The sequence below is a fragment of the Apodemus sylvaticus genome, chromosome 2 (assembly GCF_947179515.1).
Source record: "Apodemus sylvaticus chromosome 2, mApoSyl1.1, whole genome shotgun sequence".
Lineage (NCBI taxonomy): Eukaryota > Metazoa > Chordata > Mammalia > Rodentia > Muridae > Apodemus > Apodemus sylvaticus.
Window position 1 is genome coordinate 151823823 of NC_067473.1, and position 16800 is coordinate 151840622.

At 36.1% G+C, this 16800-nt stretch overlaps 1 protein-coding gene across 7 annotated transcripts in view; it reads right to left on the bottom strand.

Annotated features, from left to right (window-relative positions):
* Positions 1-16800, bottom strand: part of Wnk1 (WNK lysine deficient protein kinase 1) — a 130817-nt gene that overhangs the window by 68012 nt on the left and 46005 nt on the right. For all 7 annotated transcript variants that reach the window (XM_052174718.1, XM_052174715.1, XM_052174717.1 and 4 more), the window contains exons 3-4: positions 15141-15361; positions 12600-12757 (exon numbers count right to left, since the gene is read on the bottom strand). In XM_052174718.1, coding sequence (XP_052030678.1) covers positions 12600-12757; positions 15141-15361 — 379 coding nt within the window. The remainder of the gene's footprint in view (positions 1-12599; positions 12758-15140; positions 15362-16800) is intronic.

Consider the following 16800-nt stretch of genomic DNA (forward strand, 5'->3'; position numbering starts at 1 on the left):
ATAAATATCATTGAAGAAAACAGAACAGCTCTCTACATTGATACATTGTTACAAATAAAGGTACATTAAGCATAATAATGTTTTAGGAAAATATAAAAATTACTAATGGCTAGTAGAGTTTATAAAAACTATTGCTGTCTAAGAGCTCTTGAAGCAAAGTTTAGGTTTTTTGTTTGTTTGAACAGGTGGTTTGTGTCCTCTTACTCCTCCAATAGTCTAACATTTTGGGCAAGGCAAAAATAAGATTTTTATAATATCTATTACCTGCCCATGTCACTACTTTGTTTCTTTTCCATTAAATATGTGCCCCCCAAATTCTGGAGAGATTGCTGGGCAGTTATGAGCACTTAATGCTTTTCCTAAGATTTGATTCCCAGTCCCAGTGTAGTAGCTCATAACATTCTATACTGGAGTTTCAAGAGATCTGAAGCCTTCTGGCCTCACTGGGGATCAGACAAGCATGTAATGTACAGACAAACAAACAAACAAAACACTCAAGCATGATTGGATTGGTATGGTATGGTATGGTATGGTATGGTATGGTATGGTATGGAATGATGGATAGGATAGGACAGGACAGGACAGGACAGGACAGGACAGGACAGGATAGGTATACAAGTACCAAAGAAGACTAGGCTAATCAAGATGCTATCTTAAACAGAAAGACAAGCAACAACAAGAAAACAGACTAATTTCTTCTTCTAACAAGGCATATATATGCCTTACTTCCTTCCTTAGGAAATTAGTTTTAGAAAAACCATCCTGAAATGTTTGAGGGATATTAAAAACTATATACAATTCGCTTTTGTTCTCAGAAAACAAAGTGAAAATAAAGACTAAAAATCATGGGGAAATACTGCCAGGCAAAACCCCACAGTCCTATTCTGACAACACAGAACATTACTTTAATTTCAATTTTGAGATTTTAGAATCTGTACAGCAGCAAGAGAATGGACGAGGGTCCAAACGCTAACCCATCTTATCCTTTCTTCTATACTTATATACTGCTCTTACTTGTCGGTTTCTATTTACTGTGATTTAACTTCATTTTGTAAGATGACAACTTTTCAAGAGTCACTTTAAATTTCATTTCTTCTTTGGAATATAATTCTCATAAACTGGCATAAAGCCCAATTTGTAACTACAATTGGGATTCCTTTAAATTTTTTTATTTTTCAAAATATTTATAAATGCCTGTGCCATGCCATATGTTATGCAATGAAGAGGTAAATATAAACAAGTATCTGATAAGTAGAACTCTAAGACAATGGCTTTTACTACTTACATTATCCTTAGGGTTAGCTATGATCTGATTGTTTATACATCTACCTAAAAATATAATGTCAAAATACAACAATGGAATAATATTCAGAGTTACAACCTTTGGCCATGGATAGGGCATGAATGTACAAACTGTAACTTAATAAAAAGAATCTTTCACCAGGTAAGGACAATGTGAAAAGGTACTCTGCATGAAGAATGGGTCTCCAATAGATAGTGAAACTGAAGGTTCCTTTATTTTGAACTTTCCAGCTTCTAGAACTGAAAAATAAACTATATAAAATAAATTATATAAATATAAAATAAACTATATGAAATAAACTATATACACTATATAAAATAAACTATATAAAGTCGGGCGGTGGTGGCACATGCCTTTAATCCCAGCGCTTGGGAGGCACAGGCAGGTGAATTTATGAGTTCGAGGCCTGCCTGGTCTACAGAGAGTTCCAGGACAGTCAGGGCTACACAGAGAAACCCTGTCTCGATAAACAAACAAACAAACTATATAAAATAAGTATTAACTGTTCCCATGTGCTTTACTTAACTATTTAACATTAGAGTAGCTGGCCCAGTTGTGGTGGCACACATCATTAGTGGGGGGCAGGGAGATAGAGGCAGGAAGATTTATTCAAGTTCAAGGCCTGGTTTATAGAGCTAGTTCCAGGATAGTCATGACTACACACACATACACACACACACACACACACACACACACACAGGCGCACGCACGCCAACCAGCCAACCAACCAACCAACCAACCAAATAGACAAACCAGAAGAAGGTGTCAGTTCTCATTATAGATGGTTCTGAGCTACCATGTGGTTGCTGGGATCTGAACTCAGGATCTTTGGAGGAGCAGTCAGTGTTCTTAACCGCTGAGCCATCTCACCAGCCCCTAGAATAGTGTTTTATGCCTGTAATACCTTTGTCCTTGTCCTTGCTCCACTTAAGCTTTTTAGAAACAAGAACTAGACACTTAATAACATTCAACATCATGAATTTAGAAAAGTCTGGAATACAAAAGGGACTCAAAACGTTTGTTGGTAGATGAGATGGTTCAGCTTGTGGCCAACCCTGATGATCAAACTATTATCCCTGGAGCTCATGCTGTAAAAGGAAGACTCCTCTGACCTGCACACATTTGCTATGGCATGCATGTACACCTACATAGTGAAAATAGATGCATAAAACAAAAGGCATATAGTATTTCTAATCCCTATACTGTATAATGTGACTGTGGTAAATTTACAGCAACTGTCAGCTTGACAGAACCTAGAAATACCTTGGAGAAAAATACATAAGGATTTCTGTCAAGAATTATATTAACTGAGGAGGACCAATCTTCAATGTTAGATTAACTGAGGATAAGGCCAATCTTGTATATAGGTTATAGGTGGTAACACCCATTTCCCTAGGCTGGGATCCTGAGCTCCATAAAAAGAAGAAAGCTACCTGGGTGGTAGCAGCATTCATCTGTCTCTGCCTCCTGATGAAGATGCTACATGAACAACTGCTTCAAGCTTGTGCTGCCAAGACAGACAGTACTCAACATGTGAGACAAATAAACCCTTCATTCCTTAAATTACTTTTGTCAGGCTTTTTTTGGCCAGAGTAGCAAAACTAAGATAAAAAATGGATTAATTAATATGTTTGATGGAGAAAATTTCAAGCAATGTCAGTTACTATTCACTGGCTCACTGGTCTTACCCAATTCTGCAAGGTTTTTTGTTTTGTTCTGTTTTTCACATAAAAAAGGAAAATATGGGGCATAAAAATATGTAAAGTTTGGTCAAAAAGGAAAAAAAAGTAATGAACAAGTTTTTAAGTTTGAAAAGGAGACTAAGCAATGACCAAGCACCTATAATTGCTAAAGAAATTAGTACCATTAAAGTGAAACCTAGAATTTGCATTGGGAGAATTCAATGTATCTTGGTGACCAGAATCCCAGGCTTGGGAAAATGCAAAATTAATTTGAGAAGAAAGCTAAACTCAAAATGCTACCGAAGAGGTATTTGTATGAAGGTATGGGGCTACCTAAGCCCGTGAGGCCAGATATTTCATCAAAAACCAAAACTTCAGGACATAAGAGCTGCTGGATTTGGTGCTTACTCTGCTGGGTTTCTGCCTTACTTTGATCTAATATTAGCTTGCTATGTCCCATTTCCACCTTTGTTATAAGAATGTTTGTTTACTACATTCTATACTGGAATTATTCATCTTGGATATTGTATTGTTGAAATAAAATATAATAATGTTTGTGTGCGTGTGTGTGTGTGTGTGTGTGTGTGTGTGTGTGTGCGCGAGTAAACTCAAGTGCTATAACATGCACATAGAGATTAGAAGACAACTCACCTGACTTGGTTCTCCTTCCACCAAATGGATCTCTGGGGAACTGAATTCATACTTAGGCTTAAGTATGGCTGCTACTTTTATCTACTAAGCCATGCATGCCCCAGCCCCTCCATTTTGATAGTGTAAAATCCTGAGTGTCTTTATATTGAATTCCTACCCTTCCCAAACCCACCCTCACCCCCAAGGGTTTTCTCTATGTAACTCTGGCAGTCCTAGAACTCAGATACATACCTGCCTCTGCATCTTGAATGATGGGATTAAAGGTGTATGCTACCACCACCTACATAAGAGTTAAACTTTTAAAATACTGTTGTAACTGTTAAAGATGAGGGGCTTTTGAAGTTGGACTGAATGTATTTTGTATTCAGTGTAGCCAGGAACATATGGGAACAAGGGGAGGACTTGTGATGGTGTACCTGGTGAGAACTCTCACCTTACAGAAATTCTTTTACTTTCTTGAGAGGAAGCCTCTGCCTACAGCAGACAAGAAGTATGCTCCTTGCTCCTCAGCAATTCAGCTAAGCACACTCAAAGGTGTTAGAAAACAGCTCCCATTTGGCCATGAGACCTTCTGTATTCTGAGCAGATCAGAGATGATAGTGATAATGTTCATTGTTTCTCTATCCTTGCATGATCTCATTCTGAGCTATCTGGAATAAGAGCTGCACAGAAATGCCTGTAAAGGTACTCTTGAGCAGTCTTGCCTGAAGTACCCTGGTTCTGTGGAATCTCATACTCAATTCATTGGCAACAGCCACTGGCTTGCACTGTCAATTTGACAGGATCTAGAATAACCCTGGAGACAAACAAACCTCTGGAAATATATGTAAGGGATTATATTGACTAGGTGAACAGAACTGGGAAGGCCTACTATAAATATGGGTAATACCACTTCCTGGGATTCAATCCTAGACTGAATACAAAGGAGAAAACAAGTTTAGCCCCAGCATTAATCTAGATGTAATATGAACAACTGCTTCAAACACCCTGCCATGATGGGCTGTACTCTTGAACTATGAGCTAAAACAAACCTTTCCTTCCTTAAATTGCTTTTGTTTGGTATTTCTGTTACAGCAACAAGACAAGTAACTGATACAATGACCTTATTTGGAAATAGGATTATTACAGAGGTTTAAGTTCAGCAAGGTAGTTTAAGAAGAGTTCACTTGGAACAAAAGATTATGGCCTTGAAATTTAAATCATTTTACCAAGTATTAATAAAATTGTTTAGTTTCAGAGGGCTGCCACAGCAAAGCATTACAAGTTGAGTGATTACAACCTTTATTTTCTCAAGGTTCTAGAGGTCAGAACCTACAGTGTTATTAGCATGACTAAATTCCTTCTAAAATATGTTTGGCCTTGGTGTTCCTTGTCTTGTAGCCACAGTAAGCACAGCAATCTTACTCTGTCATCACACAGAATATCAAATACTCCCAAGTATATGCATCTCTTCTATTCTTTTTAGGTAATTATTATGAAAATAACTTGTCATTAAGTTAAGATCCCCTCTCCTTCCCTGAAAGGTAAATTTAAAAGCAGCTAACTAAGTGGGGTAGTCCTGATGCATACCTTCAATCCTAGCATTCAGGAGACAGAGTTAGAGGTTCTGTGAGTTTGAGGTCAGTCTGATCCTGTTCCAGGTCAGCCTGGGCTACACACCTGAGAAACCCTATTTTGAAACAAAAACAAGAAACAAAACAAACAAAAAGCCAGCTAACTTGCATACATTTTGGTGAATTGTGTTGTATTATGTGATAAATTATTTAATTCACATATGTAACAATAAAGACCAATAAAGAGTTAGGTTTTGACAAGTTCTCATGTGAATATGGTCAACTGATTTGGTAGAGGTGCTCAAACCATTAAAAGGCATAAAAATCTCACTCTGTTCAATAAACAGTGATAGAACAATCACACAGGCAAAACTGTGAAATAACTGAGAAACTAGAGATGTAGCTCAGATGTAGCTTGGTAGTTTGCTTGTTCAGCAGACATGAAACCTTAGCCTCAATCCTCAGTACTACCTATACTGTGTATGGTGGCATATGATCCTTCTATCTCTATCACCAGGAGGTAGAGGTAGGAGGATCAAAATTTCAAGATGATCTTTCATTACATAGTAAATTCTCATGTAATCTACAGCTACAACCCACTATCTCCTACATGGCTGATTTCAATACTAGAAGATCCATAGAAAAACCTTTAATGTTTCTTCTTTTATAATGAATGTTTCAATGTCGGGATTTTTTAAACTTTTAATTTAACTTTCAACATCACACTGAAATAAAATTCAAAAGAGCAAAGCAATTTGACTCCTCTTAAAGTGAAAGGACTGAACTTCTAAGCAAAATTCTAAAATCTAGCTTTGATTTGAAAAAGACCTCAAAGATGACTTAAATGTAAAATAGAGTAAGGCAATTTGAGACTTGTAAAAGAAATTCAGCAACCTGTACAGTAAACTAGCCAAAAAGAACATGGAGAGGAGAAAAACGAAGCAGAACAAAAAAACCAAACCAAGCCAAACAAAAAGAAAATAACCACCAGATATTGGAAAATGAACAGCTCAATAAATCCAGTTTAAAAAAAACAAAACAATGGAGGCCAGCAAGATGGCTCAGTGAATGAAATGATGCCTGTGGATAAGCCTGAAAGCATGAGTTTAAATATCTGGGACCCAATGTAATAGGAGAGAGCCATCTTGCACAAGCTGTCCGCTGACCCCACCTGCTTTGTGTCCGTACACTAAAGTACAAATATGCACCATAAATAAACATAAAATAAAAACAGTAACTCAATAAAAACATTATCAACAGAATAACTAGGTAGAAGAAAGAATATTAGTGATTAAAGGCAAGATTAAAAGAATTACTACATTCAGACAGCAATAAAGAAAAAACTCCTATGAATACAAGATTCAATGTGTCTGGAATAAGATTAAGAGACCAATTTATAAAAATGTGGTAAGTCAGGTAGTGGTGGCACATACCTTTAATCCCAGCAATTGGGAGGCAGAGGCAGGTGGATTTCTGAGTTCGAGGTCAGCCTAGTCTACAGAGTGAGTTCCAGGACAGCCAGGGCTACACAGAGAAATCATATCTCAAAAAATCAAAAAAAAAAAAAAAAAAAAGTGATAAACTTATTAACTTACTAAAGTCATGGTAAATGTCTTAAGTTACTTTTCTATTGCTATGATAAAATACCATGACTAAGTAACTTAAAAAAGGATTTATTTGGACTATACAGTTTCAAGAGAGATAAGAGTTTATATCATTATTACGGTGGGAACATGGTAACAGGCAGGCATAGTCCTGAAAGAGCAGCTGAGAGCTCACATCTGCTCCACAAACAGGAAGCAGAAAGAACACTGTAGGACTGAAAGTTTTTTAAATCTCAAGTTTGTCCGAAATGACATGCTTTCTTCAACAAGGATCACACCTCCTAGTCTTCCCAATTGGCTCTACCAAGTTGGGGGCCATTCTCATTCCAACCACAGTAAACCTATTCAATAATATTGGTCCTATATCCGATGAGGAGGAAGATGTACATCAAAGTAGAATTTCACGTAGACATTACCAGCAAAGAACCTTTCCATATTAAGTTACAGTTAAGCTGTCAGGAGCTTAAAAGAATTGCTAGAGAGATGGCTCAGTAGTTAAGGGCACGGACTTCCAGAAGTTCCAGGCTCAACTCCCAACACCCACATAGCAGCTCAAAATCTTCTCTAACTACTGTTCCAAGAGATTTAACACCCTCTGCTGACTTCAAGGACAGACGGACACACACACACACACACACACACACACACACAAACTTCAAGGGAGGGAGCACAGGTTATTTAGAAAGGCAAACCTATCAGAACAGTAGCAGACAGCTCACTAGAAACCATAAAAGCCAAGAGAACATTAGCTAATGTTTAAATATCTGCCAATCAAGATTATTATATCCACCAAAATTACCTTTTAAAACTGAAGGAAAGGACTAGAGAGATGGCTGGTTCAGTTGGTAAATGTTATGCAAGCATGAGAACTGTGTTTGGAGTACCAGCATCTATGTAAAAAGCTGTACCTGGTGTGTGTTTGGGAGGTAGTGGGTAAGGAAAGAGCAGGCACATTTGTAGGGTTTGCTGCTCAGTTAGTATAGCCAAACCAGCAAGTTCAGAGAGAGATAATCTCAAAAACAAACAAAAAGCCCTGATGTTTGCTAAGGCTGGGGAGATGACACAGCAATCCCGAGGACTACTGCTTTTCAAGGGGGTTTGGCTCTCAGCACACTTATCACAGTTCACAGCTGGCTCTAATTCCAGATTTGGGAGATCTGACATGTGGCCATAGTACACACACACACTTCAAATGAGGAGAAATTAAGAAATTCGTCCAGCGAGATGTTTTAGCAAGTAAATGTGATTGCTATTCAAACCTGATAACCTGAATTTTGATACCAAGAATCAATGATAGAAGGAAAGAACCAACTTCTAGATAACTAAAGGTTATCTTCTGATCTCCACATATATATTGCTATATGTGTACCCACATTCACACAGGCATGGTGTTATATTTTGCTTTCTCTACTGCTTTGAACAAAATCAACTTGGGGGGTAAAGGGTTTATTTGTCTTATATTTTCACATCACAACCCATCATCAACCAAAGTCATGGCAGGATCTTAAGATAAGAACCTGGAGACTGAAAGAGAGATCATGGAAAAAGGCTGCTTACTGGCAGATTCACACGGGATACTCATCATATTTTCTAAAACAACCTAGGACAACCCGCCTGGGATGGATGGTACCACAAACAACTTGCTGAGTCCTCCCAAATCAATCATTTATCAAGAAAGTGCCCCAACAGATTTGCCTACAGGACAATCTGATAGAGGGGAATTTCTCAATAAAGATTCCCTCTTCCCAGATATGTGTCAAGTTAACAAAAACCACTCCACTCCACACACTCTAAAGACTTTTTAATGAAGAACAAAAGATGAATTGTTATGATAAATTAATGGATGACCATTAATCAAGCACTCCAGAAATACCCAGCAACATCTAAGTTGAAGGAATTAGAACATTCCTTTAAACAATAATCCTAAATATAAATGGTCATAACTTTCTAAAGGTATCAAATAAAAATAGTTTTAAACAAGACTCAATTGCTTTCTGTGAATGAAAACTCACCAACTGGCAAAGGCCCAAAGCAATATAACAGAGAATGATATTTCTAAGCAAATAGTAACTAAACTCCTAAATGACAAAGGAGGTTTCAAGCCAAAATTAGAAAAGAATAAAGGCTACTATATATTAATACACAATCATGAAAATCCCAGCACTCAGGAGGCAGAGGATCCCTTTGAGTTTGAGGAGTTCCTGGCCAGCCAAGGCACAGTGAGACCTTGTCTTAAACTCTGAAATAAATGCATAAAGGAAAATACAATGACAGTTTGGGCACAATAGTATGTCCTTATGTGGCAGTGAAAATATAAGTAAATCCCTGATGTTGACTGACCAGCCTGTCTTAAAATATGATGGATGGTACTTGAGGAACAGTACCCTAGATTGACCTCTTCCCTCACCCTTCCTCTAATAAATAGCCCAATGATGAACTGTAATCTTTTCTAAAATGTCAAGATCTTAGAAAAATAACAAGTCAAACTCAGAATTAATACACAGAAAAAAAAAGGTAACAATCACAGTAGAAAAAAATTTTTTAAGGCTGGATAACAACAAGTCTTGGCAACAACAATACAAAATTAATAGAACCCTCTCAACAGTGATATGGTCAAAAATGTAAAATGATCTAGGTATTGGCAATATGTGCCTTTCATCCCAGCACTAGGGAAGCAGAGGCAGGCAGATCTGAGTTTGAAGACTGACTGGTCTACAGAGTGAGTTCTAGACAGCTGTACACAGAGAAACACTGTCTTGGTTTAAGTTTAAAAAAAAATGATAGTCACATGGGAAACAAGTAAAATTGGTATGCTCCTACAGAAAGACTGGAAATTGAATAACAGATGTATAGATAGCCAATCAAATTCTTGTACATGAACATTCACGGCAGATCTATTCAAAATTCTGCCAAAAGGCTAAAACTGACTAAATGTCCACCAAAACATGAATGCTAAACAAACTGCATTGTATATACACTATGAAATATCATCTGTAAAGGTAATGAAAGGTACCTCCCTACTATGTACAAAGCTCAAAGGGGTTCCATTATGAACATCATGACCCTCAAAAAGAAATGAGGATAAGAACTTAATACATGAAACTTAAAAAGATACTGAAAGAAGCTAATCACAAAAGATCGCACATGATTTCCTATATATAGAAGTTACATACATATAGAATAACTCATGATTTATTATGCAAAAAAATCCTTATTAATTCTCTTTAGAGGTTGGAGAGATGGCTCAGTGGGTAAGAGCACTGACTGCTTTTCCGAAGGTCATGAGTTCAAATCCCAGCACCCACATGGTGGCTTACAACCATCTGTAAAAAGATCTGACACCCTCTTCTGGTGTCTGAAGACAGCTACAGTGTACTTACATATAATAAATAAATAAATCTTTAAAAAAAATTCTCTTTACCTGGTGCACACACAAATATATACACATAAATATGTGTATATATATGTGTGTATATATATATATATACACACATATATATACACACACACAAACACATATATAAAATATCGATCAATACATCAAACTTTCAAAACTAGCAGAAAACATCAGAATATCAAACTGGCAAAGAAAATATATTGTAAGTGACCTTTAAAGACTACCCAAAGCCTATCACTTTGAGTACATAGCCAGACAGAAATCTGTATATAATAGTTTGTCATGTTTACTAATTTAATGAAAAACTTTGGGAATGAAATATAACAGTTTGGAACAAGAAATTTTATATAAATAATTTATTGAAAGAAACCAGTTTAACCTCACTAAACTTAAATAAGCTAATTGCTACTACTAGTCTTTCAATCTTGAGCAAATGCAGAGATGACTCCACTATTAAGAGCACGTGTTGCTCTTCTAAAGGACTTGGTTTTGAGTCCCATCACCCACATATTTGCTTTTTTAACTATCTGTAACTGCAGTTTCAGGAAATTAGATGCCTGCTACTGATATCCTTAGGCACAAGACATGCACATGGTACAAACATATACATGCAGATAAAACACTCATACCCAAAGAATTGTTAAATGTTTTTTCAAAGAATCTATTAAGATTGAAGACCTTTCAAAGGTAATCTTATATGCTACATATAATAAATCTATTTTAAATTTTTAATGCATTTTCCATTATATAATTCCAATACATTTGCTCTTCCTAGCAATCTCAGAAATTCTAGTCATCATTAGTATCATTATCACATTCATATGAATAAATTAAGGTTCATAAGCCAGGAACCAAAGTATTTTAAACAAGAATCTTGTTAGTATTTATAGAGGTTTGAATAAGAATGGACCTTTTAGGTGCAAATGTTTGAATACTGGCTGGTGGGATTGTTTGAGAATTAGAGGTATGGCCTTGATGGAGGTGGTCAATGGAAGCAGGCTTTTCAGCTCTCACCTGTTCCTGACATCACTCCAGAACCATGGACTCAACTCTCTGAAACCATAAGCCCAACGGAATATTTTCTTTTGCCTTGTTCATGGTGTTTCTTATAATAGAAAAGTAACTAAGATACGGCTTTACGAGTAATCCCCATTTCCACATGTGAAGATAAATAAGCTCCAGATAAGTTGCAACTTTTTAACTTGGTGTATTCTTAAGAGCACACTTAAGAATGGTTGGTGACACCTGATAATTCATTTCCAAGTCATGTACACATAGAAAAAAATCTGTTAAGTGAAAGGATACTAAATAAAATTAACCACAGATAATAACTTACAGTCTCAATAAATTAAGTCATAAGAATGTGTTCTTTGGGGGACTGGAGAGATGGTTCAGCTGTTAAGAGCACTGATTGCTCTTCCAGAAGTCCTACGTTCAATTCCCAGCAACCACACGGTGGCTCACAACCATCTGTAATGGGATGCAATACCTTCTTCTGATGGGTCTGAGGAGTGCAAAAGGGTACTCACATACATAAAATAAATCTTTTAAAAAAAAGTGTTCTTTTATACCTACATACACATAAAATTACAAACAATAAAATTATTATATAATAGTTTATTAACACTAAACAGGAATTCTGAAGATTTGGTATTGCTTTCTAATGAATATTACTTTCTGAGAAGCACAGCATTCCATAGATACTATTTTAAGGCTTTATTATTCTTTAAAGGACATTTTTCAGGTTATATACTTCAGAATACCATTTCTATTTCACAGAAACAAACAGACCTACTACTAGTAACTAATCTGTAAGAGAGTGAGGACATTTTCCTTTATTAACAGAGAACAAAATAAAATACAGATAGATGATTTAAGAGAACAAAGGAAAATGAACCTTGATATTTTGTCTCCTAAACCCATGATAATATCTAATATTCTCTCCAAAAAGAGAAAAACAAACAAACAACTGCTAAAGCCGAAAAAATTTCCTTCTTTAAGCCCATCATGCTTCAGATCCCACTTGTACTGGATATTTTTGTATCAATTATCTATCATAGTTTCACTGCCATAATACCAATCTTCTTAATGCTTTCAAAAGTCTACAACTGAACTCCTCCTTTTAAACAATATAATAAATAGCAAGATAACACCATGTATCGTATTTAAAAATTTAGATATTAAAATACAGTTTCATACAAAACGCACCTCAAGATAAAGGTTTAAGTGAAGGTAAGGAAGGTAGATAAACTGATAGCTTATCTTTGCTCTCATTGCACATAACTCAGCAAACTCCCATTCTAACAGCTTTGGCTTTCTGTTATAGTGCCCTTTTGCATAAGTGGATGTCATTTAGCTTGACTTTATAAGATATGACTCAATGTCATCAACAATTAGGTGAGGACTTACACTGGTCACTCGACGGTAGATCTGCGCAGCATTTTGGCACTCTGAGTATGGATATTCAGATGTAGCCATCTCAAGCATGCACATCCCAAAAGCATAAACATCAACGGATTCATCATATTTCTCCTCATACATCTCAGGAGCCATGAACTCTGGGGTACCTTAAATTAAAAGAATTATTTACACTCAATATGGCCAATAGCTGTAGGTCTTCCTTACCAGAGGGTTCAAGAAGCAAAGAGGTTGACCTGTCAGAGAATAGAAGGGAATAAAAAAAGAAAAAGGAAAGGAGAAAAGAAGACAGAAAGCTTCTTAGCCTATTCCAAATATCCTATAGAAGATTTTCTACTGTAAGTCCCTTAAAAACATAATGAACAATAGTCAAGTACATGATTACTTATACTGCTGTGTACCCATTATTAACATGGAACTTTGGCTAAGAGATACATTAGTATCACTCATAATAAAAACAAATACAAGGGAAGGGTAATAAAATACAAATAAAACCCAGAAGGGGACAAAATGGACACATGGATACTGTAAGGAAGTAATGAAAAAAGATCAAATCCTTGTCTGCCTTCTACTGTATGGCAATTGTCTCTATTTTCCCTTTTTGGGGGTGGGAGGTGAGGGGAAAGAGGGGGTGAGACAAGGTTTCTTTGTTATAGCCTTGGTTGTCCTAGAACTCACTCTGTAGACCAGGCTGGCCTCAAGAGATCCACCTGCCTCTGCCTCCTGAATACTGGGACTAAAGGCATAGGGTGGGACAGTTGTCAGAAGAGTATTCACAACTAATCTCCTGCCACTTTTTAAGGAAGTCTTGCAGAAAAACAGAATAACAACAACAAAAATAACCCTCTGCATTCAATGTTTTTAAAGATAACAAAATGTAATCATCTGTAAAGGCGACTCACCAGTGCCTTTTCTTCATATACTTACCCTCCCACCTACAGTACACAAATAAGCCTAGTATAGATATAGGAGATATAGTGAGGGGCATCCTAAAGGTGAAAAACAAATATATATTTGTATATACAAATATAGAATGCAAGTAACAGACTGATTTGTAAGCATAATATGTATGTATGTGTATATGTACATACATGTGTGTGTATATATATATATATGGTACTTCAAGATTAGATTTTACAATGATTTAAGAATCTTTAACTTCAGTTCCAAGAATAAGCAAGCACAGTATGATTAATAAACAAAGGGGGAAAAACTGTTGGACCCAAGATTTTAAGATGTCACAGACATAGCAACCACATGGTAGCTCACAACCATCTGTAAAGGTATCTGATGCCCTCTTCTAGTGTGTCTAGAAACAACTACAGTGTACTTATATAAATAAATCTTAAAAAAAAAGAAGTCACAATTAAATGCTCCCTTCGAAAACAAAATGGCAATTTAGCTTCAAATGTATTTTTCCTATTAATATATTATGTGATTTAGCATTTAAAATGTAAATGAAGAATATATTCAATAAAAAATATATTATGTGAATATATGTAAACAGCATTAGAAATCATAACTATACAATACCCCAATGAGAACATTGTTTTTGTTTTGATCTTTAAATAAAAAAATACAAATGATTGGTGTGTCATGCTGTTCTTATTGGTACTTTGGATTCTGTCCCATCTATTAATGAATGAGCTTTTAATATTATTCCCTACTGGAGAGAAGACTAGAATGTGAACTGAAAATTTTTAAGTTTCAGAGAGCTAAACCTTATCAAACAGCCATTATTTTTTTCCCAGCTGTGACTCTAGTATACAATCAAAAAGTCTGAAAGGTCACTCATATTCTTTGGTCTACTTAAGGATTCCCAGTAGAGTTTATTTTGTTCTACACATAGGCATGTCTAGAAACATTTTGGTGACAACAACTAAGAGTAACTAGACAGGGCCATGCTACTAGTATATTGTGGTAGAATTCAGGATTGCTATGAAATAATTCTACAATATGTCTACACAACTGTCTAGGGCTACACATCCAGAGGACTAAGGCTGGGAACCTAATTTAGATATATTGTTCATTCCAAAAGGTGGGAGTAAATGGAAAGTTGATGAAACTAGCCTTTCAATATACCTTCCCATATATTCTAATTTTTAAATCAAGTTTTTACAGCACGTATTCTTGAACATACACCCAATGGACATTTCTGAAGCTAAACTACATATAAATTCCATTTATTTGATGAAAAAAGCAACACGTTGCTCCCACGGTATAAATAAAATGTAAAATATTAAGTATTAGGACGACTCAGTAAGAATAACAAGATATTATATCAATGAAGTTCACTTTACTTTTCTCCATGTAACTTTATAAAACCATCAATAATCTTCAAAATGGTTTTAGAAGCTTCATATTTTAAAAAAAAATCCCTCATTTCATATTTAAGTAGACTTGATCACTAGGTTCAAGCGATGAATTCCTAAAGGTTTATTTCATGTCAGAAAAGATATGACACGGTCAGGTTTCTAAAGAAAAGCTATTTCAAAAGGCCAAACTGGCTCCAAAAGCACACTGGAAACATACCTATCACACTCTTGGCAAAAGAAGCCCGCTTTAGAGTTGCCAGACCAAGGTCTCCGATCTTGACTGAGCCAGTAGGGCCAGTGATAAAGATGTTGTCACATTTAAGATCCCGGTGAATAATTGGTGGAGTTCGTGTGTGAAGAAACTGAAGTCCTTTAAGGATTTGCCGACACCAGCTTCTTAAAACTTTGATTTTCATCACTTTAAACCTTTTTAAGTACCTGGAAAAAGCAAAGTAAACCAAACAAGTTATCAATGATATGAGGGTCTGCTTTGAAGAATTCCATTAAATTCTGACATACCAAAGATAGGAATATCAAATTTCGAATACTGAAACTCAGTATAAGTTTAAGGGACTAAGATAAATTTAAAATGAAATTCTATCAAAAGAGAGGAAAAATGAACCTTTAAACAGAAAACTTTTATATAGGTATATGCATGACCCATTATGTTTGTATGCGTATGACAAACCCCATGACCAACATAGTATAAAGAGATAATGAACTCCCTTAAGTGTTTTTTTACCTCCATATGCATGCTATGACATGTGTATGTGCACACACACCTAAGTAAACGTAATAATCTTTTAAAAGGTCTTATGTGGTAAATGCAACAATTTTGGGGCATGGTATAATATATAACAGTTCTATGACTGCAGTGCAGTGCTGATAAGTAAAGAAAGGGGAAGGAGTAGAGAGATGCTTCAGTGATTTAGAACACTTGGGGTTTTCCAGAAGACCTCCGTTCATTTTCCAGCATTCATGCCAGGCAGCTCATAACTACCTTTAACTCCAGCTCTAGGGAATCCAACACCCTATTCTGGCTTCTCTGGGCATCTGCATATGGCATCTGGATGCAGACACGTGTATGTACACATACACACATTTAAAAAAAATAGAAAAGGAGAAAAGTAGGTGACCTGTTGCACAAGACTAATGACTTAAGTTTGATTTCTAGAATTCATGGTGAAAGGAAAGAAATGAATTCTGGATTTAGTCTTTCTATCTCTATATTTGTGCCATGGTACATGTCTGGGATAGCACATATACATTAATCTCATTCATATTCTATTTCTTCTCATAGCCTCTCTCCTTCCCACCCATCTTCTCCCTGCCCCGATAAAAATAAAGTACATTTTTGAAAAGGAAAGAAAGAGACCAGCTTAACAAGAGGGAAACCACACCCTCATGCCTAGTACAAAAAAATCTAGACAGCTACCTACCTAGGGCTAATGAAATTGTAGACCTTGAAGAAGAATCTAAAACTTCCACTTTACTATACCATCATAATCCCTAACTACATTTTAATTATTCTTATAACCACAGATAAGTGTAGTTCTCACCCTAAAATGAGGAAAGTTCTTAGTAGCAGATGGAGCCCATTACAGCACTCAACTGCTCAAAATGCAGAGTTGTAGAGCCCAGATATAACTGATACATCTACAACTCAACTCCTAGACCCAATGCTCAATGATCACCATGGAAGAGGGGGGGCAGAAAGATTTTTAAAGCCCAGGGAACAGGAAGCTTGTTGTAAGATTGTTTTCCAGAAATGTCAAAAGCTTCACCCATACTTTCTAACATATCTACTTAAACATCACCTGAACAAAGACAACATCAATAGACATACTAACATGGAAGGGACAAAATCTTAACCCTTG